The sequence below is a fragment of the Anas platyrhynchos genome, chromosome 28 (assembly GCF_047663525.1).
Source record: "Anas platyrhynchos isolate ZD024472 breed Pekin duck chromosome 28, IASCAAS_PekinDuck_T2T, whole genome shotgun sequence".
Taxonomy (NCBI): domain Eukaryota; kingdom Metazoa; phylum Chordata; class Aves; order Anseriformes; family Anatidae; genus Anas; species Anas platyrhynchos.
The window spans coordinates 1,155,204-1,181,997 of NC_092614.1; the positions used below are offsets into that span (position 1 = coordinate 1,155,204).

At 61.6% G+C, this 26,794-nt stretch overlaps 2 protein-coding genes across 3 annotated transcripts; one reads left to right on the forward strand and one right to left on the reverse strand.

The window, feature by feature from the left end:
• The first annotated feature begins 1,359 nt into the window (after positions 1 to 1,359).
• CNTNAP1 (contactin associated protein 1) lies at positions 1,360 to 11,058 on the forward strand. The gene is made up of 24 exons (XM_027445417.3): positions 1,360 to 1,607; positions 3,332 to 3,433; positions 3,661 to 3,854; positions 3,960 to 4,107; positions 4,358 to 4,561; positions 4,650 to 4,834; positions 4,912 to 5,055; positions 5,458 to 5,719; positions 5,809 to 5,958; positions 6,043 to 6,214; positions 6,280 to 6,386; positions 6,485 to 6,604; positions 6,721 to 6,924; positions 7,016 to 7,172; positions 7,260 to 7,387; positions 7,811 to 7,978; positions 8,052 to 8,270; positions 8,354 to 8,593; positions 8,681 to 8,917; positions 9,000 to 9,127; positions 9,213 to 9,306; positions 9,398 to 9,631; positions 9,782 to 9,829; positions 9,933 to 11,058. The coding sequence occupies exons 1-24, from the start codon at positions 1,529 to 1,531 to the stop codon at positions 10,121 to 10,123; spliced, it is 3,915 nt and encodes a 1,304-aa protein (XP_027301218.3). The 5' UTR covers positions 1,360 to 1,528; the 3' UTR covers positions 10,124 to 11,058.
• Positions 11,059 to 11,279: 221 nt separating this feature from the next.
• On the reverse strand, positions 11,280 to 25,996 carry EZH1 (enhancer of zeste 1 polycomb repressive complex 2 subunit). 2 transcript variants are annotated; one of them, XM_038168595.2, is made up of 20 exons: positions 25,866 to 25,996; positions 23,975 to 24,095; positions 23,295 to 23,423; positions 22,938 to 23,057; positions 21,758 to 21,878; positions 21,128 to 21,301; positions 20,127 to 20,229; positions 19,697 to 19,860; positions 18,817 to 18,908; positions 18,061 to 18,235; positions 17,714 to 17,910; positions 17,169 to 17,260; positions 16,583 to 16,623; positions 16,024 to 16,149; positions 14,980 to 15,158; positions 14,419 to 14,514; positions 13,841 to 13,922; positions 13,631 to 13,711; positions 13,418 to 13,502; positions 11,280 to 13,301 (listed from the first exon to the last, which is right to left on the reverse strand). In XM_038168595.2, the coding sequence occupies exons 1-20, from the start codon at positions 25,913 to 25,915 to the stop codon at positions 13,241 to 13,243; spliced, it is 2,289 nt and encodes a 762-aa protein (XP_038024523.1). In that variant the 5' UTR covers positions 25,916 to 25,996; the 3' UTR covers positions 11,280 to 13,240. The 2 variants fall into 2 exon arrangements, with proteins under 2 accessions (XP_038024523.1, XP_027301243.1); XM_027445442.3 differs by lacking the exon at positions 25,866 to 25,996 and adding an exon at positions 24,293 to 25,174.
• Between the last annotated feature and the right edge of the window lie 798 nt (positions 25,997 to 26,794).

Here is a 26,794-nt window from a genome sequence, read left to right on the forward strand (position 1 = left end):
ACTGGGGGGTCCTGGAGATGCTCAGCAGGGGGGGACTGGAGCTGTTGAGAGTGGGACCGGGGGTCCTGGTGTTATAAATGAAGTCTCAATCTGAATTTGGTAATATTTATAAAATATTTATAAAAGGTATAAAAGGCAAGTAAACCGCACTGGGTGTGCGGGGAGTCCCCGCTCCACCAACACGCACACACGAACATCAAACATCCTAAATATTCAGAACATTGCTTGATATACTAAACCTGAGTCTGCCTGTACATACGTACGATCAGGAAAGGTAACAAACAATCCTCTAGGTTCCATGACTTAACAGTCTCCATTTTCCATTCCCTTTGAACAAAATGTCTCGCTTTAAGTCAAGCAGCTCGGTCTTCAGGCCCTATGGATCCTGTTCTTCCCATATCAAAGAAAATCACGTCCATCCCCTTTTCAAGGCTGTAGGGCCTGGGTGAAAAGGCACCTCCAGGTCCCCACAATGTGCAGCTGCTGAGCAGCGAGGGGCAGTTTTGTGCTGGCTCCGCTGCTCTCAGCTCCAGCTTCTCTCCAGCCCCAGTGCCCATTTCCAGTGACTTTCTGTAGAGCTCCTCTGAGCAGTTTGATTTTGGCCGAACCGATCTTCCTGATGCGATCAAAGTGCCTGTTCCCGTCCTGGGCTCCATTCTCCCAATCTGTTCCTCTTCACTCCTTTTTCCTGCTTCTTTATTGATGTAATTTCATCGCGTTGCCTTTTTTTTATCTTGAGGCCAGCTCCCCTCTTACCCCCTTCTCCCCCCACAGTTCTTTTCAAAACACCTTTTCGTTGGCCAAACACCTTTGCACAGAACAGCAAACATCCAGAAACTTCCATGGAGTTTCCTGGATCACCCTTTTTGGTTCCCCCTAAACCCTTTTCCATTCCTGCTGGCCTCCTCGTTCAGAGTCCAATTTTATCTCAACCCCGGGGCTTTCCGCCCCCCATGGCCACCCTCCCAAATCTCCCCCTTCTTTATTAATACCAACCATCTCGACACGAGTTACCGCTCCATGTATAACCCCGGGGGTTCTTGGAAAGGTGTCTGGGGGTTTTTGGGGAGGGGACCGGGGGTCCCAGAGCTGCTCGGGGGGATGCTCAGGGCTGTCGGGACTGGGATTTGGGGTCCCGGGGCTGCTCGGTGGGATGCGTGGGGCTTCCAGGAGCAGGACCGGGGATCCTGGGGACAGTCGCTGTGACACCCAAGGCTGTCGGGGGCAGCACCGGGGGTCCCGGGGGTGCTCGGTGGGACACCGGGGACCATTAATACCGGGACCAGGGGTCCCGGCGATGCTCGGTGGGATGCTCAGGGCTGTCCCGGACCGGGACCGGGGGTTCCTGGGGCTGCTCGGCGGCATCTCGGTGGGGTCGGGGGGGGGCTCAGCGCTCGGCCCCATCCCCGTGCCAGCTCCCCGCCCGTCCCGGGGCCGCCCCGTGGGTGGAGCCGCCGGTCCCGTTCCGCCGCGCGGCTGCAGCAGCACCGGGAGCGGCGGCGCCGAGGGCGCTCGGGGCGCTCCCAGCATGGGCGTTCGCCGCCTCCTCGGGCTCCTGCTCGCCGCTTGCGCCTCGTTCCTCCTCCCCGGCCCCGGCTGCCTCGCACGTAAGTGGGGCCGCGGCCCCGGGAGCCGCCGCTCCGCACTGCGGGACGGAGCCCGGCAGCCCCCGAGCATCCCCCGAGCATCCCCCGGTCCGCCCCCCCCCCAGCCCCGGTGTCTGTGTCCCCCCCCTCCCCACCTCTCTCCAGCCCCGGTTTCCCGGTTCTCCCGGGCACCCCCCGGTGTCCCTCCCGGTTCTTTTCCCCCAAGGTCACCGCCGGACCCAGCGGCCGGGCGCCCCCCCCGAGCCCCGCCCGGCGCTGCCCCGCCGCAGCCCCCCCCCCCCCTCGCCCCCAGGCTCGGCCCGGTGTCTCCGGTGGTCCCGGGGATGCTCAGCACCGGGAGCCGCATCCCACGACCGTACCGGGTACCCCGAGGCGGGGGGGGGCAGCCCCCGGAGCCCCCCGGTGCGGCTCCGCCGGGACCACGGGCAGCGCCGCAGGGATGCTCGGGGCTGGCCCCACGGCAGGGGGGGGGCTGGGGAGGGGCAGGGGGGGTGCAGGGGTAGGGGAGGGTCGGGGCCTGGGGGCTGCAGCCCAACTGAGGCGGGGGCAGCGGGGGGGTGCTCGGGGGGGCGCTGGGTATGGGAGAGGGAGGCAGGGGGTGATGATGGGGGTATAGGAGGGTGGGGGGGGTTAGGGGGGATTTTTGGGGGGGTGGATCTATGGCAGAGGATCTATGGGGGATGAATCTATAGGGGATGGATCTATGGGGGGGTAGAGCTATGGGGAGATGGATCTATGGGGGATGGATCTATGGGGGGAGGCAGACAGGGAGAGGTGGAGGCTCGGGGGGGGGGGGCTGGCATCGTGGGCACACCGCAGCTGCCCTTGTCCCCAGCCAACCCCCCCCCGGGTGTAGGAGACCCCCATGGAGCTCCTCTGGGACACCTCACCGGGGGCTGCCCGACCCCCACCCTACAAGCGGCTCGGAGCCCCCAACCCCACCGCGGTCCCCTCTGCGGATGCCACCAGGATTTGCGCCCCCCCCCTACCCCTGCAACTCCCCCTCCTTCCCCTTTATCCCCCCCTCCCAGAGCCCCCAGCGGGCTCCCGGCCCAGCAGCTGTCCCTGGGCCGTGTGGGACCGGGCTGGGGGGGTTCAGGGCTGGCTGGGGAGGGGGCTTCCCCGGCCGCCCACGGCAGTGCGGAGGCAGCTGGTGCTGGTGCGGCGCCGGGAGCCCGCAGAGGTGCGTCAGCTCCCGCTGCAGTGGGAGGGCAGAGGCAGGAGCCGAGCTGCCAGGGAAGGATCCGTCGCTCCTCCGGCTTTGCGGGGGGCTGGGGGGGTCCATGAGCCACCGGTGAGGACCCTTCCCAAAAGTGGGAACCGCGGGAGGGGCTGGAAATGGCTGCGCCATCCCCCCCCCTCGCCGGTGGGTTCTCGGCGCTGGGCTCAGCGGGGCGTGGAGACGCAGAACCGCTGGGTCACGGTGCGGGGCGAGGGCCCTGCTGCTGCTGCTGCCACCAGGATGGGGCTCGGGGGCTGGCTGGGGGCTGGCTGCCTCCTCCACCCCACGGATCTGTCACCCCGTGGGTCCCTCACCCCATAGATCGACCACCCCGTGGATCCGCCACCCCCCGTCTCCATCACCCCTTCCTCCATCACCCCTTCCTCCCTTAATCCTGGCACCACGGAGCTGCTCCCCACCCTTTCCCCACACTGCTGGGGTTTTGGGGTCACCGCACCCCATGTCGGACCCCCCTCGTGCCCAGCACCCCTCTCCCCCACAGGACCCTGTTACGATGAGCTGGTCGCGCCCCTCTACTCCTCATCCATCGGTGCCTCCTCCAGATACAACATCTTCTACTCAGCCAGCTTCGCCCGGCTGCACAGTGAGTCCCCCCCCTGCCTGTGGGGTCAGGGACAGCACATGGGGACCCCACCCCACTGTGGGGCTGCCACGGAGCTTGGGGGGCTGTGGGGAGGGGGCTCCTTGCAAGGTCTCACCCTCAGCATCCCCAAAGGGCACGGGGGGCTCCCCAAGTGGGGTGCAGTGGCCGGGCTGAGGGTGGCCCTTTTTGGGGCTGCGGGGTCCCGCCTGAGCCCCCCCATCCCGCAGGCACCAGCGGCTGGTCCCCCGACCCCCGCGACAAGCAGCCCTGGCTGCAGATCGACCTGATGCAGAAGCACAGGATCAACGCGGTGGCCACGCAGGGGACCTTCAACACGTACGACTGGCTGACGCGCTACATCGTGCTCTACGGGGACCACCCCACCAGCTGGAAACCCTTCTTCCAGCAGGGCAGCAACTGGGTAGGAGCCGTGGGGTCCCCCTCACGGGGTTGGGGTCCCCTGTTGGGAGCAGGGAGGTGCAGGTTTGGGGGCTGGCCCCACACTGAGCTGCCCCTTTGTCCCCAGACGTTTTTTGGGAACGTGAATGAGAGCGGGGTGGTGCGGCACGACCTGCACTACCCCATCCTCGCCCGCTACATCCGCATCATCCCGGTGGCCTGGAACCCCCGGGGGAAGATCGGGCTGCGCCTGGGCCTCTACGGCTGCCCCTACCGTGAGTACCGGCCCCGGTGGTCCCTGTGCGGGGAGGGACCCGGGAGGGAGCCGCGGGGCACGGGGCCAGCTCCTGCACCGAGGCCAGTGCCGCAGCCCGGTTCTGGCACGCCCAAAAAACCCTTTTTCCATCAGGATTGCGTCCAAGCAATCCGCAGCCGTTATTAGCTCTGACATAAACCTGCCCCAGCTCTTAGCACGGTTGGAGAGGAGCGCTCCCAAACGCCAGCCTGCCTCTGCCTCTCCCCCAGGGTCCCACGTGCTGTACTTCGACGGGGACGATGCCATCTCCTACCGCTTCCGCGCCAAAAAGATCAGCACCATGGAAGACGACATCTCCTTCAACTTCAAGACGGTGGAGCAGGACGGGGTGCTGATGCACGGGGAGGGCTCGCAGGGCGACTACATCACGGTGGAGCTCAAGCAAGCCCAGCTCTTCCTGCACATCAGCTTAGGTGAGCCGGGGATGTGGGGGGTCCAACCGGGGGGGATCAGAGGGGCCGGGGGCAAAGGGGCCGCAGGGTGACGGTGTCCCCTCCCCAGGCAGCAGCCCGGTGCACGCCACCGAGGGCCACACCACGGTGGCGGTGGGCAGCCTGCTGGACGATCAGCACTGGCACTCGCTGCACATCGAGCGCTACGGGCACCACGTCAACCTGACGCTGGACGGGGAGGTCAAACGCTTCCGCTGCCACGGCACCTTCGAGCATCTCGACCTCGAGACCGAGGTGGGTCCGGGGAGCGGGGAGCTGCCGGCCCCACAGCATCCTTGGAGTGAGGCTGAGCCCCCCCCTCTGCCTCCCAGCTCTTCTTCGGGGGGGTGATCGATCAGGACAAGCAGCACCTCACCTACCGGCAAAACTTTCGGGGCTGCGTGGAGAACATCATCTTCAACGGGGTCAACATCGCCGACCTGGCCCGGCACCGCAGATCCAACATCCGCTTCGAGGTGCAGCCCCCAGACAGGGGGCAGGGGTCCAGCCCTGCCGTGGGGTGCCCCCTTCCTCGGTGCTGCTGTCCCTGCTGTGGGGTGACCTGTTTCCAAGTGGGGGCCAGGTCCTCAGCCCCCGCTATGGGGTGACCCCTTCCCTAGGGCCGTGTCCCTGCTATGGGGTGACCCCTTTCCCAGGTTCAGGCTGTGCTTTGGGGTGATGTGAGGCTGGAGGCTGCTGCGCTCAGCCAAGCGGCCCCGCATCGACCGCACGAGGTCATCCCTGGCCTGGGGCACCCACCCGGCATCACCAGGCAACGGGATCGAGCGGGGCAATCGGGGGTGTTGGGGGGGCTATGGGGCAGATCTCCCTGCCACAGGAGCATCCCATCCCTCACCGCCTCCCGTGGCCACCCGCAGGGCAGCGTGGGCCACTACTGCCAGGACCAGGTGAACACCCCCATCACCTTCGCCGGCATCAACAACTACGTGCAGGTGCCGGGGATCCCCCGCAGGAACCGCCTGGCCGTCAGCTTTCGTTTCCGCTCCTGGGACATGGCCGGGCTCCTGCTCTACACCAGCTTCGCCGACCGCCTGGGCTCCCTGGAGATGGTGCTGAGCCAGGGCCAGATCAACGTCTCCATCGCCCAGCCCGGCAAGAAGAAGTTGGAGTTTGCTGCAGGTGGGCAGGGGGCTGATCTATGGGGTCTGGGGGTCCCGTTGGGGTGTCGGTGCCCACCCGCCCTGCACGCCCACCTCTCCCCCGCGCAGGGCATCGCCTGAACGACGGCTTCTGGCACTCGGTGCAGTTGGTGGCACGGGAAGGCTCGGCCGTGGTGACCATCGATGATGACGACGGTGCCGAATTTCGGGTGGCGCACCCCTTCCAGCTCCGCACCGGCAGCCAGTACTTCTTCGGAGGTGGGCGCAGGGTGGGCAGGGGTGTGTGTGGGGGGTGTTTGGGGTACCCGGGTGCCGCTCACCCCCTCGCCCCATGCCTTGCAGGCTGCCCCAAGCCGGCCTCGCTCACCGGCTGCCGGTCGAACCAGACGGCTTTCCACGGCTGCCTGCAGATGCTGAACGTCGACATGCAGCCCGTGGACCTGGAGATGCTGGTGCAGCACCGGCTGGGGAAGTATGCCGACGTCTTCTTCAACGTCTGCGGCATCACGGACAGGTACTGGCTCGGGCAGAGGGCACGGGGTATGGTGGGGGCGGGACCCAAACCCTCTGCGCCCCCAGGTGCACCCCCAACCTGTGCGAGCACGACGGCCGCTGCGTCCAGTCCTGGGATGACTTCATGTGCATCTGCGACCTGACGGGGTACAAGGGAGAGACCTGCCACAAATGTGAGCGCAGCAGGGTGGGACGCGACGGCCCCCACGGCTCAATCCGGTCCTGGGTGCCCACCTTCTCTCCATCCCTGCGCCCCGTTTCCCTCTTCCAGCCCTTTACAAGGAGTCGTGCGACGCTTACCGGGTCAGCGGGAAGACCTCGGGGAACTACACCATCGACCCGGACGGCAGCGGGCCGCTCAAACCCTTCACGGTGTACTGTGACATACGAGGTGGGCGCACCAGGACGGCGGGGGCAGGCACCGGGCTCTCCCTCTGCACCCGGAGCTTGGGGATGGAGCGAGCTGGGGCATCCCGGGGGCTTCTCCTGACACCCCCTGCCCTGCAGAGGACCGGGCATGGACGATCATACGGCACAACCGCCACTACGCCACGCGGGTGACGGGTTCCAGCATGGACCAGCCCTACCTGGGCGCCGTGGAGTACTGGAACGCCTCCTGGGCTGAGGTCTCGGCGCTGGCAAACGCCTCCGAGTACTGCGAGCAGCGCATCGAGCTGCACTGCTACAACTCCCGCCTGCTCAACACCCCCTGTGAGCGCCGGGAGGGGAGCGGGGCCGTGCTGCGGGGCTGTGCTGTGTCCCCCCCTCCCCACCGTGTCCTTACCCTCCCCTGTGCCCCCAGCCGGGCTGCCCTACAGCTTCTGGATGGGCCGAAACAACGAGCGGCACTACTACTGGGGGGGCTCACGGCCGGGCATCCAGCGCTGCGCCTGCGGGCTGGACAAGAACTGCGCCGACCCCCAGTACTTCTGCAACTGCGACGCCGACCACGCGCTGTGGTGAGGGCTGGGGGCTGCGGGCACGGGCTCTGGGGGGGTCAGGGGGGTGGTGGGGAGCAGCTCCTCTGACGCACGTGCCATCCGCAGGAGGACGGACAAGGGGCTGCTGACCTTCGTGGACCACCTGCCCGTCACGCAGGTGGTGGTGGGAGACACCAACCGCTCCGGCTCCGAAGCGCAGTTCCTGCTGGGGCCCCTGCGGTGCTATGGGGACCGTGAGTGGCCAGAGCTGTGTTGGGTCCCGTGTCCACGTTGGGTCCTGTTTCCACGTTGGGTCTATGCCAACGTTGGGTCCATACCCACATTGAGTCCATACCTACGTTGGGTCCATGCCCATGTTGGGTCTTGTATCCACATTGGGTTAATTCCCCAGTTGAATCCATGCCCACATTGGGTCCCATACTCATGTTGGGTCCATCCTGCACTGGGTCCATACCTATGTTGGGTCCATACCCATGCTGGTTCCATGCCCGCATTGGGTGCTGTATCCACACTGAGTCCATGCCCACGTTGGGTCCATATCCACACTGGGTCCTGTATCCACATTGGGTTCATTCCCACGTTAGGTCAATGACCACGTTGGGTCCATGCCCACGTTGGGTCCATGCCCACCTCTCACCCTCTCCTGCTCCCCACAGGCAACACCTGGAACACCGTCTCCTTCAACAGGGGCGCAGCCCTGCTCTTCCCCACCTTCCAGGCCAACCACAGCCTCGACATCTCCTTCTACTTCAAGACCACCGCCCCGTCCGGCGTCTTCCTGGAGAACCCCGGCTCCCGATACTACGTCCGCGTGGAGCTCAACAGTACGGGCACGGGTAACGGGGGCGCGGGGGGCGGTGGGGCTGGGGTGCCCCTGCCGACACCGCGTCCCCGCAGCCACCAGGGATGTGGTGTTTGCCTACGACATCGGGAATGGGCACGAGAACCTGACGGTGCGCTCGGTGGTGCCCTGGAACGATGACGAGTGGCACCAGGTGAAGGCTGAGCTCAACGTGAAGCTGGCCCGGCTGCGGGTGGACAAACTGCCCTGGGTGGTGCGGCCGGCCCCGCCGCAGAGCTTCGTGCACCTCGAGTTCGACAGACCCCTCTACGTCGGTGAGAGCCCCCCCGCCCCGTGCCCTATGTCCCTGGTGCCCCCCCCGTGCGCCCCAGGGCGCTGAGTCTCGTCCCGGCTGCAGGCGCGGCGGAGCACAAGATGCGCCCGTTCCTGGGGTGCCTGCGGGCGCTGCGGATGAACGGGGTGACGCTCAACCTGGAGGGCAAGGCCAACGAGACCGAGGGCGTGAGGGTCAACTGCACCGGGCACTGCCAGGACCCGCCGGTGCCCTGCCAGAACAGCGGGCTCTGCGTCGAGCGCTACAGCCACTACAGCTGCAACTGCAGCATCTCCGCCTTCGATGGGCCCTTCTGCAACCACGGTGAGCACTGCGGGGGGACCCTCTGCGGGGCCCGGGCTGGGGGAGAGGAGCTGGCACCCCCCGTCACCCCCGTGGGTTCCCCCGCAGATATCGGAGGGTATTTCGAGGAGGGCACGTGGGTGCGCTACAACATCCTGCCCATGTCGCTGTACGCCGCCCGCGAGTTCGCCAGCATCATCAGCAGCCCCTGGCAGCCCCTGCCCGGCTACAACCTCACCAGCGAGGAGGTCAGCTTCAGCTTCAGCACCACCTCGGCGCCCGCCGTGCTGCTCTACGTCAGCTCCTTCGTCAAGGACTACATGGCCGTGCTCATCAAGGATGACGGTGAGGGTCCCCGAGGGGGGGCTCCCCACCCTGTCCCCAGGCCGATGAGCGGCGCTGCAGCCGCCTCGTGCTGTGCCCGCAGGGAGCCTGCAGCTGCGCTACCAGCTGGGCACCAGCCCCTACGTCTTCGCCCTCACCACCAAGCCGGTGACGGACGGGAGACCTCACCACGTCAACATCACCCGCCTGCACCGCACGCTGTACACACAGGTACGGGGCCGGGGCACCCATGGGGTGGGAGGGGGGCGCGGGAGGCTCCGCGGGTGCTGACGCCGCGTGCTTGCCCCCTCCCCAGGTGGATTACCTGCCTGTCATGGAGCAGCAGTTCTCTCTGTTCGTGGACAGCAAGCTGGACTCGCCCAAAAACCTGTACCTGGGGCGCGTGATGGGTGAGCTGGGTCCTGCTCCTTGCTCCAGCGTCTTCTCGGCCCCAGCTCAGTCCTTGGTGGGGCTGAGCCACCTCCTCCTGTGCCCCCGCAGAGACCGGCGTGATCGACCCCGAGATCCAGCGCTACAACACGCCCGGCTTCTCGGGCTGCCTCTCCGGGGTGAAGTTTAACAGCATCGTCCCCCTCAAAGCCATCTTCCGCCCCACCAGCCCGGTGCGCCCCTACAGCATCCGCGGGGAGCTGGTGGAGTCCAGCTGCGCCTCCATGCTGCCCCTCACCACCATCCTCATCCCCCCCGAGATGGACCCCTGGTACATGGGCACGGGTAGGTGCCGTGCTGGGAGCCTGGGGGGGGGGGGTGGGAGTCCCCGAGCCCCCCTTTGGTAAGCGCCAGATGCTGCCCGGGTGATGCGGAGGCGATTTGGAGGCGCAGAACCCCGCGGCCCCATCCCACCCACCCGCTTTGTCCCCGCAGAGTTCCCCCACGTGCACGATGACGGCTGGATTGGGATCATCATCGGCTGTAAGTGACACCCCTGGCGGGCGTTCCCCCACCCCCCCCAGCCGTGCCACGGGTTGTCCCCGGGTCCCCTCCCCAGCCTCCCTCACCGCCGCCCTCCCCGCAGTCGTGACGTTCCTGCTGCTGCTGCTCGGGGGCTTGCTGGTGCTGCTCTACCTCTACTACCACCGCTACAAGGGCTCGTACCACACCAACGAGCCCAAGGCCATCCAGGACTACGGCGGCACCGTCAAACCGCTGTCGGTGCGCAAAGACCAAAACCTGCCCCAGATCCTGGAGGAGGCGAAAGGCGACTAGCGGGGCCGGGGAGGGGTGGGACGGGCTCGCAGCCCCCCTCCACGGCCACGGCGGGGGCCGCCCGGAGACCAGGAGCGAGCGTCGCGGGACCAAAGGGCCGAGCACACCTGAACTGCCAGCACCGCCGAGACGAAGCCGGCCCCGGAGCCGGAGCGTGGCCACCTCCAGCCCAACCTGGCCACCGGCACCCCCAGACCCCTCCGCCGGAGGCCACCCGCTGCCAAAGCCCCGCTCCTCGACGGGGACCCCCCCCGGGGCACCTCACAGCCCACATGGAGGTTGTGGGGAGGGGGGGAGCAGCACCGTGGGGGTGCCCCCCGCCTCGCTCACGCCTCGATTACCTGCTGCTTTACTCGCTTAGCAAGAGCCACGAAGGAAACCACGCAATAGCCAGCCTCGGAGCGCAGCCCCGGGGCGCCCCAGCAATACCCTGCCCGTGCGTGCACCGCGCATGACGCCACCGCACTTTGCTGAGATGCTGCTTTCCGACCGTCAGGTACGGATGATCCTTTCTACCTTTTTTTTTTTTTCGTTGGTGTCGTTCTTGTCGTCGTTGCTGGATATTCTACTACACTCCGGTGTTTTTTTTTAATTCTCTCGGTTTGTATAAAAACAAAACAAAACAAAAAAAAAAACACAAAAAAAACGCAAAACGGAACGTTACGTCGGGTGTTACACGGTCGAAGTGTCGTGGTAAGTGGTCCGTAGTTCGCTACTTCCCCGCCCGGGGTGCTCGTCTCTTGCCCTTACCGCCAGCCCGGGGAAAGCTCCCGTTCGCGCGCTGTATCGTGGTTCAGACGATGTTACAGAAATGCATTTATCTACCCAAAGGCCTGGCTCCGCTGGGCACTTTATTTAAAAAAAAAAAAAAAAAAATCCGTTTTGTTGGACGAGATGCGGAGAGCCTCAAATAAAGGCAGAACGACGGTGTTGGACGCGCTCCCCCGGCCTCCCCTTGGGTGCGGAGGGCGAGCGGCTCCGCTCCTCCCCAGCACCGGGGATGGGCACTGGCAGTGCCTGGGGTGACCCCACGGGACATCCACCACCCACCGGGGCCACAGGGACCCGAAAAACCTGGTTGGGTCCCGGCATGGGGGGGCTCATCCCGCTCGGCTGCAGGGCAGTGCCGGGGAACAGAGCGCAGCGAGCCGCAGCGGGGTGTTGGCGACCACTTTATTGTGACAAAGGCTACAAGCCACGTTCATTTTTTTAAAGTGCATTATAATTCACCGTCAACGAACCACAGACACAAGCCTGGCATAGTGCAGATACGGCCAACGTGGCGCAGGACACTGAGCGGACAGCGGGGGCCGGGGCAAGCCGGGGGGACGGAGGCAGCGGGAGCGGGGATGGGGGAGAAGGGAGAGGGGCTGGGGTACAAGCGCTGCTCCAGACGGACCCAAATCGCCAGGCGGGATGGGCAGCGGGCAGGACGGGAGCAGACCCGGGCCAGGAGGGGCTCAGCTCCCCGTGCACACCCAGGGCGCTCTCTGCGTTTGGGGATGCGATGGGGGCCGTGCCCTGCCCTGCGTGGGAGCCCTGGGGGTCCCAAAGGAGCAGGGCTGTGGTTCCAGCCCTGGACAAACACCGTCCTGCAGCACCGCTCCAGGCTGGTGCAGGAGTCCAGCAGCTCCCAGCACCCCACACCAGGCCAGCTGGCAGCACACGTGGCTCCTGGGGACAGCCCCAACCTTCAGTTCCCTGCTCAGGGAAGAGGCATCCACCCATCCATCCATCCACCCATCCATCCACCCCTCCCCGCATCCATCCATCCCTCCCTCCACCCACCCAGACAAACGGCCCCACCAAGGTGCTGCCGAAGGACGGTGGCGGTCTGGGACATCCGTGGTCCCCCCCCCCCCCAACCTGAGAGCACCCTGGGCAGCGCACGGGGCTCAGCTGCCTGGCTGGGAATGCTTAGTTTAAAGTGCTTTTTTCTTTTTAATTCTTGCATGGGGTGCTAAGGCCAAACCTCACCTTGCCAGAGAACGTTTTCCCTTTATCCCCAAGGCCAAGGCCAGGACAAAAAGCATCAGAAACCTCCGCAGAGCTTTCTGGGGAGTCTTCCCCTCTGTCACCGCACGCAGCAGTCTGCTGCGCCCTGCTCAAACCTCACCAAAACAACATCCAAGCAATTCTGTGCAATGAAAAAGGCTCCTGAAGCACCCGGTGCATCTCCAAGGGCCCATGCCTCTCCGAAAAGGACTGTCCTGGCAGAGGAGGGTGGGGGAACCAGCTTTGGTACTGCGTGGTCAGGAAGCACCTGCCTGGAGCACGGCCAAAGCCCCAGCCAAGCAGTGGGGGGCTCCCCCCACAGCCCCAAATCTGTCCCAGCCCCAGCAGACCCAGCCAGCTGCGGGCTGGGAGGGCTCCCTCCCACCCCCCAGTGCTTTCTTTCCGTGGATTCCCCTTGTGCTTGCAGCAGCACCCCCGTAACATCGTCTCCAACCAGCTCAGTAGCTTCCCTACCCAAAGTGACTTTTTGCATAGTGCTGCTCGCCCTGTCCCGGGGGATCGTGCCACACGAGCCACGTGCTGGTGGTCCCCGTCCTCCAGCCAGCTGGGGCAGAGGGAAAAAAGCCCCAGGGACAGCAGCTGTGAGGCTCGGGGACGTGCAGGCATGTGGCCACAGCTCCGATGCTGTCGCTGTCCTGGTTGTCAGGACAAGACGGGCAGTGAGAGGCAGCACCAGGGACCTGAGCTTGTCCCAGGGGAGCTGGAGCTGCCCCCGAGCTGTGCCCCGAGGGTCTCGGTGCAGGCAGCCCCTCGCTTGCTTTCAGCAGTCAGCAGAAAATGGGAAGAGGCTGAAAGCTGGCGACTGGAAACCTTCTGCACCACGGCTTTTCTTCAAGCCCCAGCCACCTTGGTCCACGGGCTCCCTCCAACCCAGGACACAGCCAGCAGGGGAAGGTGCCGGGGCTGGGCAGAGCCGATACCCGGGCAGCAGCTGCTCACGCTCCTGCCCCAAGTCTCTCTCCGGGTGTCTGGGCAGCAAGTAGCACTTGTGACACACACAGCAAGGGGAACACGGGCAGCAGTCATGTCAGCGTGAAGCAAACATGGCATCGCTTACAAGGTGCAGCAGCAAGGAGCGCGGGGACCCCCCCGGCACACAGCCTAGATGATATCCGTCTCCCTCTCTATGCCGACGTACTTCAAGGCGTCTGCCTGGCTGTACCTACAAGACAGGGAAATCCACAGCTGCTGGGATGACCTCTGAACTCCCTGAAAATGTGCACGGAAAGCAGGGTTAAGCCCTGCCTGGGGTCCCCAGCCAGCTGCTCCCCACGTTACCGGTAATCGAAGAAGAGCTCCTCTCCCGCCTGGATGGCCCTCTTGGCAAAGATTCCTATCCGGTGGTCTCCATTCACCATCACAACTGCAAGCAGAGGGACAACGTCGGGGACATGCGGCTCCCCCTGGGGGGCTCCAACCTGCAGCGACCTCTCTGGGTCTCTCCCAGAGACCCTTCCCCAGCCTTGACCTGCCCGGCTGGGGACAGCTCACCTTTGGCATAGCAATTGGGGTTCACGGAGTGGTTGGCAAAGCGGATTTTGTTTCCCTTGCGAGTGGCGTCGACGACAAAATCTGTCGAAAGGCAAAAGAAGAGAACTCTGCAGCGTCCTGCGAAGACAAGACCGCTGCTCACGGGACGGAGGGGCTCGAGGCTGCCCACCCACCAGCCCCTGCCACCCCTTGAAACCCCACGTGAGTTACCATTGTTGAGGTTGAAGAGGAAACTCGACATGTACTTGTCGTAGACCTTTCCTCGCCGGTCAGCCTCATCCTGCGAAATAAGCTGGAGAAGGAGAACGCCTTGAGAGAGCCTCAGTGCCAGAGGGCACGGTAAGGATGGCTGCAAGGAACAACGCTCCTGGATCTCCTGCAGGTGCCTCCTGCCCTTCCACACCAGCGGGTGGGGGTTCGCCAGGGCTCAGGAGGAGCAGAGGAGGAGCTGGGCTCCCGGGGAGCAGCACACACACACTCCAGACATCCCTCCTTGGCATGGGGCTTAGAGCTGGGTCCCAAAATTGCATGAATTTCTAACTCAAAGCTGGGTCACAGGGAGCTCGTGGCCGTGGCTGAGCTGGGGAAGGCCCCTGAGATAACCACAGAGCAGCATCCACGACGCACACCCACCCGAGCACGGGGCAGCACTGTGATCTATGTTCCATACTGACACCAATCAGATGAACATGTATCACAATTCTTTTAACATCTCTACTCTTTTAATAAATTATAAACTTTGATTATAATCCTATTTTGAAGACTGAGCCATTTATAGCAGCACTGACCTCCCCGCAGTACTCCGAGATGAATTCGTTCTTCTGCACGGACTCCTTGATGAAAGTCCCCCAGCCAGCGACATCCGAAGGTGCCAGCAGCAAGTGCTAGAGCCAAGGAGAGAAGAAAACAGTTTGGGTGGGCAGAGCGACCCCCCCCAGCTCCGAAGCAGCGCAGGGATCGTGCCCCAGGTGTCTGTGCTGGGCTCAGGGCAGTGCCCAGGAGCAACCACGCCGTGCTCTGAATTTCTCTCTCTTTTATACGCAGTCCCTTGTCCTGACCAACAAGATTCAAGACCTGACCTTTCTTTGGAGCCATTTTTCACACTCCCTTGTTCTCACCCTTCCTCGTATCCCCCCCATCTCCCAATTTTCACACCCATAATCCATACTCCAGAGTAAGTGCTGTAGGAGCCTGGGGCACAGCAGCTTCTGTTTGATTTTTTTCCTCGCTCAGACAGCTGCGGGTGGCTCACACCCCCCCTCTCCCACACCGCAGCGATCCGTTTATCAACCCTGCCCCGAGGCAGCCCTTTTGCCAGCAGCCCAGAGCCACGGCAACACCGCAAATACCTTTTTGAGACCTCGCTGGATGCTGCAGTTCTTGCAGGAGACCACCTTGCAGTCCCAGTGCTCCGAAGCCCCGCAGGTCAGGCAGAGGTCGGGGTCGCACTCCCGCACGGCCAGGTAGCACGGGCACTGCTTGGTGTTGCACTGGGTTTTGCAGCGGCAGCCTGGGAAGCGATTCTGACCTGCAGGAACACAATGTGGATGTCTCAAAGACAGGGAACAAAACACAGAAGCTCCTGCTGAGCCGGGTCTCGCCCTGGCAGGCTGTTTGGGCTCTGCGCAGAGACAGAACTCAAATTGGCTGTGAGCAAGGGGCAGGCTGCCTGCACGCCACCCAGCTAACACGAGGAAGGTGCCTTCGTGCTAATAATGAGCTTTGCAGCCCCTCTGCTCCGGGAAGGAGAGATGGCAGATCCTCACCGCAGGATGTAACGTGATAAAGGGACATTTTTCAGCCTGGGCACCCACGGCTGAAAGCCAGAAAGCAGAGCAACAGCCTGGGGGCCACTCACACCTCGCAGAGCACAGACCCACGCGTGGGGTCCCTCCTGCCTCTGCGGCTGGAGATGCTGATCTGCCTCTGGGGGCTAATTACGTGCAAATTGAAATCAGCTCTAATAATATGAACAGATCAGGATGGAGAAGCTGGGAGCCTGAGCTGGCTCCCTGTCGCCCTTCCAACCCCAGGCTGTGTCATAACCCGGCACAAATTCACCCTCAGAAGCCCCAGTTATGTGGGCAAGTGCTGTTATCTCCATCCCTGAGCTGGGAACGGGAGCCCAGAGGGGAAAACCAGGGCTTGGTGCTCGATGCAGATGAGCAATCTCTAACGAGAGCCTGTGTCGCTTGCTGCTGGGGGACACGGGGCAGCATGGAACAGTTTCCCCTCAGATTTATCAGCCTGCTAATCCACCTGCTGCAGACGGACAGAGAAATGAAGGCAGGGATAAAAGAGGCCTTCAGCAAGCCCCAGGGCTGCGCCCTCCCCCTGTCTGGGTGAGAAGAGCTGGCTGTGTTCAGGTCTGGTAGCCCCAGCTTTTTCCTTACAGTCAGGGTTGCACTGGCAGAACTTCTCACAGAAGTTCTGGGTCATGATGCAAGGGCAGGAGCTGTCACAGGGATGTTCGGGGTGGTCACAGGGCTGGTAGTTGTACACCTGGGTAGGCGAGTTATCTGGAGCAAGAGGAGAAAAGGCAGGGTTAGAAAGCTGCAAACCCGGGGCTCCGGAGCAGAGCACGTGCATGTTCCCCGTCTGCCTGCAGAGGGCAGGAAGCCCAGCAGCGCTCAGAGCACAGCTGTAATTACAAACGCATGACACACGTCTGCTTTACACCTCCGCAGCCCGTTTTGCACGGGGACTGCACGCCAAACCTCAGCCCCCTCCTCCGGCTGGAGCAGGACCCTGCCTCTCCCACCGCCTGGGAGAGAGCGCTGGCACGGCAGGGATGGGGGTGGCACAGCCACAGGGGCACCAAAACCGGCCCCTTCGGTGGGGAGCTGCTCCCCCTGCACCCCGGGACACGCAGCAGGACGCGGTGTCCTGTGCAAGCCCCCGGGGGAGAACGGCCACGCAAAACCGCAGCCGAGCGCAGCCGCAGACGTTTACCTTTCTTCAGCTGGATCTTCCTGCAGTGCGCAGCCCACAGCCTGGGAGGGAAGCAGAGAAGTGTCAGGGGTGGGGGCGCCGCCAGCCAGCTGGGGCCAGGCGATTCCAGCAGGGCTGCCTGGCAGCAGCGTGCATTAATAAACCACCCGGCGACCGCGCGGCGCAGAAAGATGAGAACGGCGCAGCTACAGGAGTTATTTAAGGCAAGCCTGAGAGCCAGAATCACGCTGGATACGCCGGATCAGCACACAGAAAGTAGGTTAGGAGGCAGGGAGCTCGGGCTGAGGCTGCTGTCAGGACAGCGCCGGCCTCCTTGCAGCAGTGCGGCACGGCACGGCCACCGCACAGCCCCCTGATCCGGGGCTGAGCCCGTGGGCGCAGGACCCCGCAGAGCTCCCCGAGCAGGAGGACAGCACCAGAGAAGGGCCAGGGGCCAGCTCCCAGCCGGCAGCACAATCAGCCCTGTGTGACAGCGAGAAGTGTGCGCAGATGGGAGCCAGATGGGGATTACCAGGAATGCTCTGGCACGAAAAGCAGTGGATCTGGTTGCGTTTTTAAGAACAAAACAAGCTTGTCCAACACTTGCCTGTGCTTCCTTTTCTTCTTCTGGGATGGATTCATTAATTCGTTTGTTGGCAGCTTTGTTATAAGCGATTCTTTAACTGCAAACTGAAAGACCTACCAAAAAAAAACAGAAGCAAAAAGAAGAATAAAGTTCAGTATGTCCAAGTCACCTTTATCTAAAGCACAAATGGAGAGAGTGCAAGCACACACACGCACGGTGGGGGTCCCAGTAAGCAGGCAGCTCTGCCCCCAGTTTCACCAAGCTGTGAGTGTTCTTGCTTTTCTGGCCTGGGACACAAAACCACCCCCTGTCCCACCAGGCTGGGATAAGGCACGCTGAAAAAACCTCACAGCACTGCACGTGTGCGGGGCTTGTTCTGTGACCAGCAGCCGTGCTGCTAAATAACACCGCCCAGCTTCCCAAAGCGTTGATGCAACACGCTCCTCCGGGCAGTTTGCAGCAGGGAAGAAGAAAAAAAAAGCAGCAAGCAGCAGCAAAGGGCTCCCTCCTGCCCCGGGGCCAGGCGCTGTGTGCCTGCCTGCCCAGACCAGAAGGTCGGGCCATACCTGCTTGCACGTCTTCGTCCCCAGCAGCCTGGCAATGGAGCAGAAGTTGTTGAAGTAGGTCCCGTGGAAGACACGGAAGAGAGACTCCTCAGCTCCTGTCCACTCCACCGGCTCCTGCTGCGTCTCCACCGCAAACAGCTGGGACGAGGCCGGGCTCAGCTTCTGCTTGGTGGGGGTCTGGCAGCGGGAGTTTGCCTCTGGCGAGGAAGGCAGAGGTTAGGGCCAGGGATGAGCAAGAACACAACGCCTGCTGTCACAGCTTCCTCGGGCAGCGGTGCTCCAGGGGTGCCTGAGCCAGCCTGTCGCACCCCTCCAGGGCACCGTGCCACCTCCCCCTGCCTCCGTACCCGAGGAACTAGAGGCCCACTCGTTGCCCGTGTCTCGGTCGCTGTCTCCCTCCCTTGTCTCAGCGAGGGCCGGGGTGTTTGAGCAGGACGCACTGACCACATGGTGCCTCCGGCGGCGCCTCCCCGAGCACTTGGAGCGCGGGTTGTGCAGCGCAGCGAACTCCTTGGCTCCTTCCTGCAAGCAGAGCAGAGCACAGGGTGGGTGGCACGCAGCCAGGACGCGCAGAAAGGCCTTGGGAGAAGCCCTCCTGCCACCACGAGAAGGCAGGAGACCTGTCACACGGAATAGGGTCACCTCCAGGAAGTGCCACGGCCCTGCCAGCTGCCTGCACTGCACCCTGCTGCTTCGTGGCCTTCAGCATCACCGCCCGGTACGGGCAGGATCCCTCACCCCGTTCCTCCAGCCTGCTTCCCTGTCTCCTGCCCTGGCAATGACACCCTCCCGGCCTCTGTTCTACATCCTCCCAGCCTCCGTTCTGCCTCAGCCCTGCAGCTCCCCTCAGACGCTGATATCTCAGCCGGATAATCTGAAGGTGACACGAAGACGCTTCCAGTAAGGCTCATCTCTGGATCCATGCTTCCCCACATTCAGTGACAACGAGATAATCAGGTGAGATAATCAGGTGAGATTTCAGAATTAGGCAATTCTGAAAAATCACCAAAGTTGTGGAAAAAAAGACCCACAAAGTTCTGAAAAGCAGGGCTGGCCAGGCCACTTCCTACGGCGGTTTCAGAAGCTGCAGGGCAGAAACTTACCAGCCAGAGGAAACAGTCTGCTCCGCAAGGGTCCGGCTCGATTTTCGTCTCTCTGTTCTTTCGTTTGTACACATTAGGAGTAGCGTGAAAAGCTGAAAAAATAACAGTGAGCTTTACTATCAGCGTTCTCCAACAAGGGTCACCCACCACAGAGCAAAGGACAGGGACAGCACGAGGGGAGTGAAGGCAGTGACCAGGAGCAGATCTCCCAAGAGCAGGGCACAAGGTGGGGACGTCTCGGCCAGCCCAGCTCCTAGCGATGATGGGAACTTAGCATCAGAGGGGAAACACTTGGGAAGGAGAGGCCGTAGGAAAAATGTCTGCTTTCAGACTGAAACACTACGACTGCACGATCTTAATAATAGATCCTTAAATAAATAATTCACTGGAGAGAGTCCTGTGACTTTCCAGGGAAGCTCTCAGACCTGGGAAGCAGCAGGTCCAACAGCTAACCCCTATCCAAAAAGGCTTTGGCAGAACAAACCGCAGGAACATGACTAAGACGGAGCTGTAAGTTCCAGCGAGGCAACAAAACACGGGGGCATGTCCAGACTTTGGAAGCGTGCCAGCCTGGCCTTTCCCTGCTGAGCTTCTGCGAAGTGAGAGTGAAGCCCAGTCACAGCACTGCTTCTGGAACAAAAGTGCCAGGAGGCCCAGCACAGCACAACAAACGGTGGGGAGCCGGAGCGGGCTGCCAGGCGGGCTGCTTTCCGTCCACTCGTGGGAATTGGTGGAGCTGCCTTTCCAAAAGGCTCGGGGGCACCTGACAGCCTCTAAAGGCTCCGCTGCCAACGCCAGGGAGGCGTCACCCTCTGGCGACTGCCGAGCGAGGCACGCAGGAGCACAAAGCGCTGAGGAAAGGAAAAAAGGGAGCACTTACGGTGCAGAAAGCAGTCGTATTTGAAGCAGCGCCGGCAGAAGAGCGTGTGGAAGGAGTGCAGGGACTGCTCGCGCTGCACCGACTTCGCGCAGGGCCCGTCGATGTTGGGGGTGCACTGCGGGGGCAGCACATTCGGGTCCGACACCTCCGTGAGCTCTCGGTACCTATGGAGCAAACAGAGACAGCCACCCGTGTGCATTTTTTGCCTAATTCGGGACGTTTTACAAGGCTTTGTGTGACTGAGGTCTCATGACTCTGGCTCGGATACCTTGAGGCTAAACCAAAAGTTGCTAATACTCAAAAAATGTTCTGCTCACAGCGCCCGCAGCCAAGCGAGCTCTGCTTTCTGCCCAGAGCACAGGGCTGTTGTCTAAAACACAAATTTTAGCCATCACTAACAAAGGGAATAAGCAACACACGCAACTTCTACCTCTCTTTCATGTCATCTGGAAAGCCGTACTCAGGGAACATGGAAGAAATGGCAGTGAAAATCATGTCGTTTGGAAACCGCTTCTTTGAACACTTCTTGTTACCTAAGGAAAAAGAAGAGAGTTGCTCGGTTATGCTGGACGTGACCGTGCCTCCCCTTTTTCCAGAGAGGGCGATTCCAGGAGGTGTTCTGGACGGCGTTTTAAGAGACAGAACCGTAACCACCCAGACAATTCTGTCTTGCAACCAGGCTAAATCGTTTCCAGATGCATTGCACTCTGCCACCTTCCAATTAGCATCATGTGTTGATGGAAGTACTAATGATTTTGTGTGGAATATTGCTTTTTTTTTACCAAGACAAGGTTTACAGACAATACTTTCCTACGTCTGCAAAAGGTGCTGGTGTTTGTGCTGCTCCTATCGCTATAAATCAAAGGTGAAACTCCCCGTCAGCATTCTGAAGGGCACGCAGGACATGTGAAAATCCCATGAACCAGAGCTGCTTCGACGCAGCAAAACCCCCAGGTGGCACAGGAGAAGGCAGATGAACACTAAGAGGTGGAAAAGGAGGCTGGAAGGGATTTGAGAAGCTTCACCTCCCTGTCCTACAGCACAATGAGATCTCCCTACAAACCTACTGACAGATGCTTGCCAGGCCGGCGCTTTGAAGCCTCCAGGAGCAGAGATCTCACATCCTCCCCAGGTAATACCCCCCTGCTTTGCTCATCGTCCCATTACACGGCTTTCCAGATGACTCATCTGAATTCCTCCTTGCTACACTTAAAGCTGATGAGTGCTTATCCTGTCCGCAGGGGACAAAGAGAATAACTGGCTTCCCTTCTCCTTTCATCCACCTCACCAGAACTTGCCAAGCTGGCTACTGCCCCTAAGTGACACACGAATAACCACGAGAGCAAGGGCAGGAGAGCACTGGGCAGCTCCTAAGGCAAGGTAGGATGGAAACACGACCGTCACAGCCCCATTTTCTGCAGCCAAACCCACCTTCTGCTGCAGTTCGTTTCCTCTTCCTCGTGACTGGCAGCTCCTCTTTCCCATCCTCCTGCTTAGCCTCAGAATCGTTGTGTCCTTCCTCTTCCTCGTCCGAGTACTGATTGAGGGCGTTCACCAGCTCCAGGAACACAGCGTCGCTGATGAGGACCGACCCTGAAATCATTTCTGAAACACAGTGGTGTCAGCCAGGCTGTGGTAAATCACCAGCCAGCCACAGGGTGTTATTATCAGTGAGAACCTTCCTGGCCATTTTGGAAGGACAGGTGGGATTTTAATGCTACAGAGTCATAAGAGTGGTGGTCTTGGCTGAGGTAAAAGTGAAACGATGTTGCTGAGCTCCTCCTAACATCTGGCACATTTTTTGGCTTCCCAGAACTGCCTGTGGATGCCCCTGAACAAGAGCTCTGGCTCCAGAGCATCCTGGGCCTAGAACGGAGCAGGGTATCAAAAGGCAGGACCGTGTCCTTGCAAACCAGCACCACGGGCACATTCCTGCTTTCCTCCTCTAAGAGCTCTCAGAGAAAAGCTGGTTACTGCTGCCACCTTTTGACTTCTTAACTGCTCTGATATCGAATTTGCAAGAGGGCAGTGAAAGGACAGCGCTGAGCGCTCCCACGTTACCTTCCTCTCCGTGAACCTTCCCATCGTAGTTATTAATGAGCTCTTCAATGAAGGTTTCATCCTCTTCCTTCACCTCATCTCCCATGTACGGGATATTGCACAGAACAGTTTCATCCTCCACCTGTACAGAGATCAGATGAGGTTCGGTAACCCAGCACCTGCTGATTCCCACCCAGGCTGTGCCTCTAGGGCTGCTGCCATCGGTTCCACACAGCCCACACAGTAAAGCAAAGGTTCAGCCTCCCCAGCAGAAGTTTTGGCTGTCTCATCACTGACATTTCCTTGTTATTCCGTACCAGCAGCATAACCCTGATGCCAAAAAGTGCAATCTGATTTAAAAAAAAAAAAAATAAGAGCGGCGTATCCAAGGGTTATGGAAACTCAGAAACGCACACGCTGCCAAGAATAATAAACACGCGAAAATGTCAGAGGGGTCACGGTGATTAAGGTGGAGTGGGACTAGGGCAGTGAAAGGCAAAATGGCAACGCATCCCAGGAGGGATACAGCTGGAACCGAGGAGCGTTCTCACATCAGCTGCACGGAGCAAGGACATTTGGCTCTCATTGCCATGGCACCGGCGAGGGGCCCTTTTCGTGTCACATCTCCTAGTGCCAGCCTGCTACGCCTGGTCCCAGGGAGCTCCTTGCTTGTAGGAACACACACACACACACACTGGGCAAAGGGGCAGGCTAGCCACAGCCTGCTTTGTAAATAATCTTAACTAAACCAGGACAAAACAGTATTGAAATCGTCCTCCACGCTACTGGGATCCTCGATAGCGTCCCTAGAAGCAGATCAGTGGAATAACCCAGTCACAGGGGAAAGGAGCTGCCTAAGAAATGTGAGTCTTCATTTAAAAGGGAATTTAAAGGAAAAAAAGAGAAGGTAATAACCCTGCCCAGGCAAAAAAAAAAGCATTTGCTCCTAGAATCCTGTGAAATAAGGCAATAATGGTGGCCCCATCAAGGAGCCAGGTGTGGAAGAGAGACTGGCTGGGTAAGACAGCTTGGATGTGGGGTTCAACACAACAAGCAAATAAAGCGATGCTCCCCCTCATCTCCTGAGCAGACATCGCTTGAAACAAGCTGGCTGAAGATGGTTTAATCACTGCACAACCAATCTCACAAAGATCTGCACTGATCTCACAAAGCCCCTGCTCTGCAGAGCCTTTGTACCTACCATGAAGTTCTGCTGAAGGGGGGACCAGGAGTACATGATGGGCACCAGAGCCACGGTGTTCAGCGTCCTCATGTACAGCGTCTGGCTTGGAAATCCTGGAAAAATGCTCTCCACGGTACACTGGGAGAGAAACGAAGAGAAAGGCAGTGAAGAAACAGCCCCTGGGAGGCAGCCACAGGAGGAAACTGCACTTCAGGACAAACAAAAGTGCTGCGGTCACTCATTGTGGCTCCTCCATAGTAAAAGCTTCTCCCCCCCATTTACCAAACTATCTATAAATTATCCTCGCAGTTCCCTGCAAAGCCCTGGTTCTGATTCACCTTTGTTGCTGCTGTGCCTTTCTTTTGCTCTCCCTACCTGTTTTAGGAAGGGGTGCCCACTGACTGGCTTCATCAACTGCACCGGCTGAACTCGAAGCTTCTTCCAGTCTTCGTTCAGGATTTGAGTCTTTTCGTGAACCTTTGCAAAGTTGGCCACAAAAAGAGCCTGAAACGAGGGAAAGAAGCACTGGAAACTTAAAAATCACGTCGAGGTTGAGAACATCAAAATCCCTCCTGAGATTTTGTTTCACGTATCAAAACGTAGCCGAGGCAGAGCACTTCAGACTGATGACACTCGTTAGAAGGAATCCTAATTAACCTCAGCATCGCTACAAAGCTGTGCCGAACACGTAGCAAGAGCCAGCAGCTTTTAATAATTCTTGATCGGATCCAACCTGTTCTAAAATCTTACCTGCCACGGAGAAAAGCAGAGGCAGAAACCCAGGGAGCCTGAGCACCGAGGGGGTTAAAGCAAGGAGAGACTTTGCAGGGTCAGTGGAAAGGAGTCCTCTCCCTGCCCACCCTGCTCTGCCTCAACCACGGAGCACGAAGGGAGCTGAACTCTCTTCATGCTTACCATGGCTACAACCGAAATGCAATTTTGCAGCTCTCCCTGTGAAGCTCTCAGCTGCAAACTGCTCAAACGCCACAAGCCAGAGCGAAGGCTCAAGCAGAAATCCTCCCAGCTAGAGCTGGCACCTCTCGTTCCAGCTTTACCTTGGCTCCCATGTTCGCCTGAAACCTCTTGAGCTGCCGAAGCCGCATGTATTCGGACTTGACTTTCCTTTTCCAGTATATGATACACTTCGACGTCGGAGGAGTGGCGATTTCCATTTTTCTACAAAAAACGCAGGAAGAGTAAATATCGAATAACGGAGAGCTTAGCGTTACGAACGAGTGGTGTTAGGAAAAAAAAAAGAAGAAAAAAAACAACACGTGGATTTTAAATGCATCACAGGCTTTAACGAGGAAAAAAATAATCACATAAATCTGCACGAGCCCTTTTTACGGAACAATTAAGAGCACAAATTGCACCGAAAAGCTCGGAGAGCTCTTGGATGTAAGCGGCAGCAGAGAACTGCGTGTGCTGACAGGGATTCAGCTGCCTCTGCCCTGCGTGAACCCCTCCGAGTCCTCCACGGGCACCGTGTCCGCGCCGTTCCCCTTTCTCCTTCTGCCCAGGGCACCGGCAGAACAAAACATCGCCGCCAGGAGCCTCCTCACGTCCAGCCAGAGCCTTTCTGGCCCTGCCAGGAGGCCGGGGAGGATTTCTGTTTGTTTTTCAGCCCTTCCCTTCAGAAAGGCACCGCTGTATCCAGCAGGAACCAGCAGGTTTCGAGGGACGAGGGGCAGCCTTCGAGCCCCCCAGGGAAGGGATGCTGCAGCCCCCTCCCCAGGGTTTGGCCCCCAGGGTTGCCAAACCCTGCTGCAAACACCCCCTGTGGGGCACGGACGTGCTTCTGCCCTCCCTGCAGCCCCCCCAGCCTCGTGCCCAGGGGGTGGCAGCAGCAAACGGGCCCCTGACGGCACGAAAACCCTACAGAAATGGGGTTTGTCCTCACAGCCCGCAGGGTTTTGGGGGGAGCCTGGTTGGGGGGGGATGGAGGGGCCAGCCCGAGCCTCCTGCCCCACACGGTCACTGCCCTACAGGGGTTTGGCCTGCCCCACAGGCCCCAAAATACCCCGCAGGGCCCCCAGCTGCCCCCACAAGCCCTGATCTGCCCCCACAGGGGTCCCACACTGCCCCACAGGCCCCTCGGCATGCCTGTGGCCCCCCCAGGATGACCCCATAAGCCGCAAACTGACCCATGGGGGCCCCATTCTGCCCCACAGCCCCCCCCAGTTACCCCCATCAGCCCTGATCTGCCCCAGAAGTGCCCCACAGGGGCTCTGCTCTGCCCTACAGGCCCCAACCTACCCCACAACCCCCCCGAGCTGCCCCCACAAGCCTCCATCTGCCCCACAGAGGCCCCGATCTGCCCCACAGCCCCCCCAAACTGCCCCCCCAAGCCCCAATCTGCCCCATGGGGGCCCCACTCTGCCCCATAGGCCCCCCAAACTGCCCCCCCAAGACTTGATCTGCCCCACAGGGGCTCCGATCTGCCCCACAGCCCCCCCCAAACTGCCCCCCAAGCCCCAATCTGCCCCACAGCCCCCCCAAGCTGCTCCCACAAGCCTTGATCTGCCCCACAGGGACCCCTCTCTGCCCCACAGCCCCCCCAAATTCCCCCCACAACCCCCGATCTGCCCCAAAGCCCCCTCAAACTGCCCCCCAAGTCCCAATCTGCCCCACAGGGACCCCTCTCTGCCCCACAGCCCCCCCAAACTGCCCCCCAAGCCCCGATCTGCCCCATGGGGCCCCCACTCTGCCCCCCAACCCCCCAATTTTCCCCCTCCCCCCCCCAGCAGCCCCCCAGCTTCCCCTCTCTACCCCCCCCCGGTGCCCCCCCCCAGCAGCCCCGAGCTCCCCCCTTCCCCCTCCAACCCCCCCCCCAACCCGGGGGGGCTCCCCCGCCCCTGGCGGCCCCTCGCGGCCCCTCCCCTCCCACCGCCCCCCCCGCCCCCCGCCCCCCGCGGGACCCCAGGCCCCGCCCCGCCCCGCACTCACTCCTCGGCCATCGCGCCGGGGGAGGCCGCGCTCCCCTGCGCACCGCGCATGCGCCGACACGAAGCCCCGCCCCCTCCCCCCCGCAGAAGCCCCGCCCCTCTGCGTGGAGGCCCCGCCCTCTGTTCCTCAGGCCACGCCCCCTCCCCCCGAGACCCCGCCTTGTGCGCGCAGGCCCCGCCCCTTCACCTGCAGGCCACGCCCCCTTCGTGTAGAGGCCCCGCCCACCCTGGTGGTGGCCCCGCCCCTTAGCCTGCAGCCAAGCGGGGTGTGCGGCTCAAGCCACGCCCCCTCCGCTCAAAGCCACGCCCCTCGGGTTAAGCCACGCCCCTTGAGTTAAGCCACGCCCCCGAGTTAAAGCCCCGCCCCTTGTGTGGCGCATGCCAAGCAGCCCCAGGGGGCGTCCCAGGGGGTCCCAGGGGGTCCTGGGGGGGTCCCGGGGGGGGGTCCCGAGGGGATCCCGGGGTGTCCCGGGGGGGTCCCAGGAGAGGTCCAGGGGGGGTCCCGGGGGGGTCCCGGGGGGTCCCAGGGGGTCCCGGGGTGTCCCGGGGGGGTCCCGGGAGAGGTCCAGGGGGGGTCCCGAGGGGATCCCAGGGGGTTCCGGGGGGTCCCGGGGCCGTTCCCCCTCACAGCGGGCACCGGGAGCGGCTGCCGGTGTCGGACCCGGTGCAGCGGGGCCAACCCTCGGCCTCTGGGGGGCCGAGAGCTTGGAAACTGGGAGCACTGGGAGGCCACTGGGACGCATCCTGTGCGCCTCGCCCCAGGCAGGACGCGCTCGGAAGGGCGGCGGCGGCGCCGGGCAGGAAGCGGCTGCGCGGGGACGGCCCCGGGCCGTGGGGCCGGGGCCGCTCGGGGCTGCTCGTCCTTCCCCCATCAGCCCCCATAAGGCCCAAACTGCCCCACAGGGGCCTCGCTGTGCCCCACAGCCCCCC

Excerpts from the sequence above, each read along its gene's own strand:
- EZH1 (XM_038168595.2), bottom strand. The coding sequence starts at position 25,915 with ATGCGCGGTGCGCAGGGGAGCGCGGCCTCCCCCGGCGCGATGGCCGAG. Across the intron at positions 20,230-21,127 it reads GAAACGAACTGCAGCAGAAG|GTAACAAGAAGTGTTCAAAG; the intron begins GTGGGTTTGGCT and ends CTTTTTCCTTAG. Across the intron at positions 19,861-20,126 it reads CCAGATGACATGAAAGAGAG|GTACCGAGAGCTCACGGAGG; the intron begins GTAGAAGTTGCG and ends TTTGCTCCATAG.
- CNTNAP1 (XM_027445417.3), top strand. The coding sequence starts at position 1,529 with ATGGGCGTTCGCCGCCTCCTCGGGCTCCTGCTCGCCGCTTGCGCCTCG. Across the intron at positions 6,925-7,015 it reads CCGCCTGCTCAACACCCCCT|CCGGGCTGCCCTACAGCTTC; the intron begins GTGAGCGCCGGG and ends CTGTGCCCCCAG. Across the intron at positions 9,632-9,781 it reads CCCCTGGTACATGGGCACGG|AGTTCCCCCACGTGCACGAT; the intron begins GTAGGTGCCGTG and ends TTGTCCCCGCAG.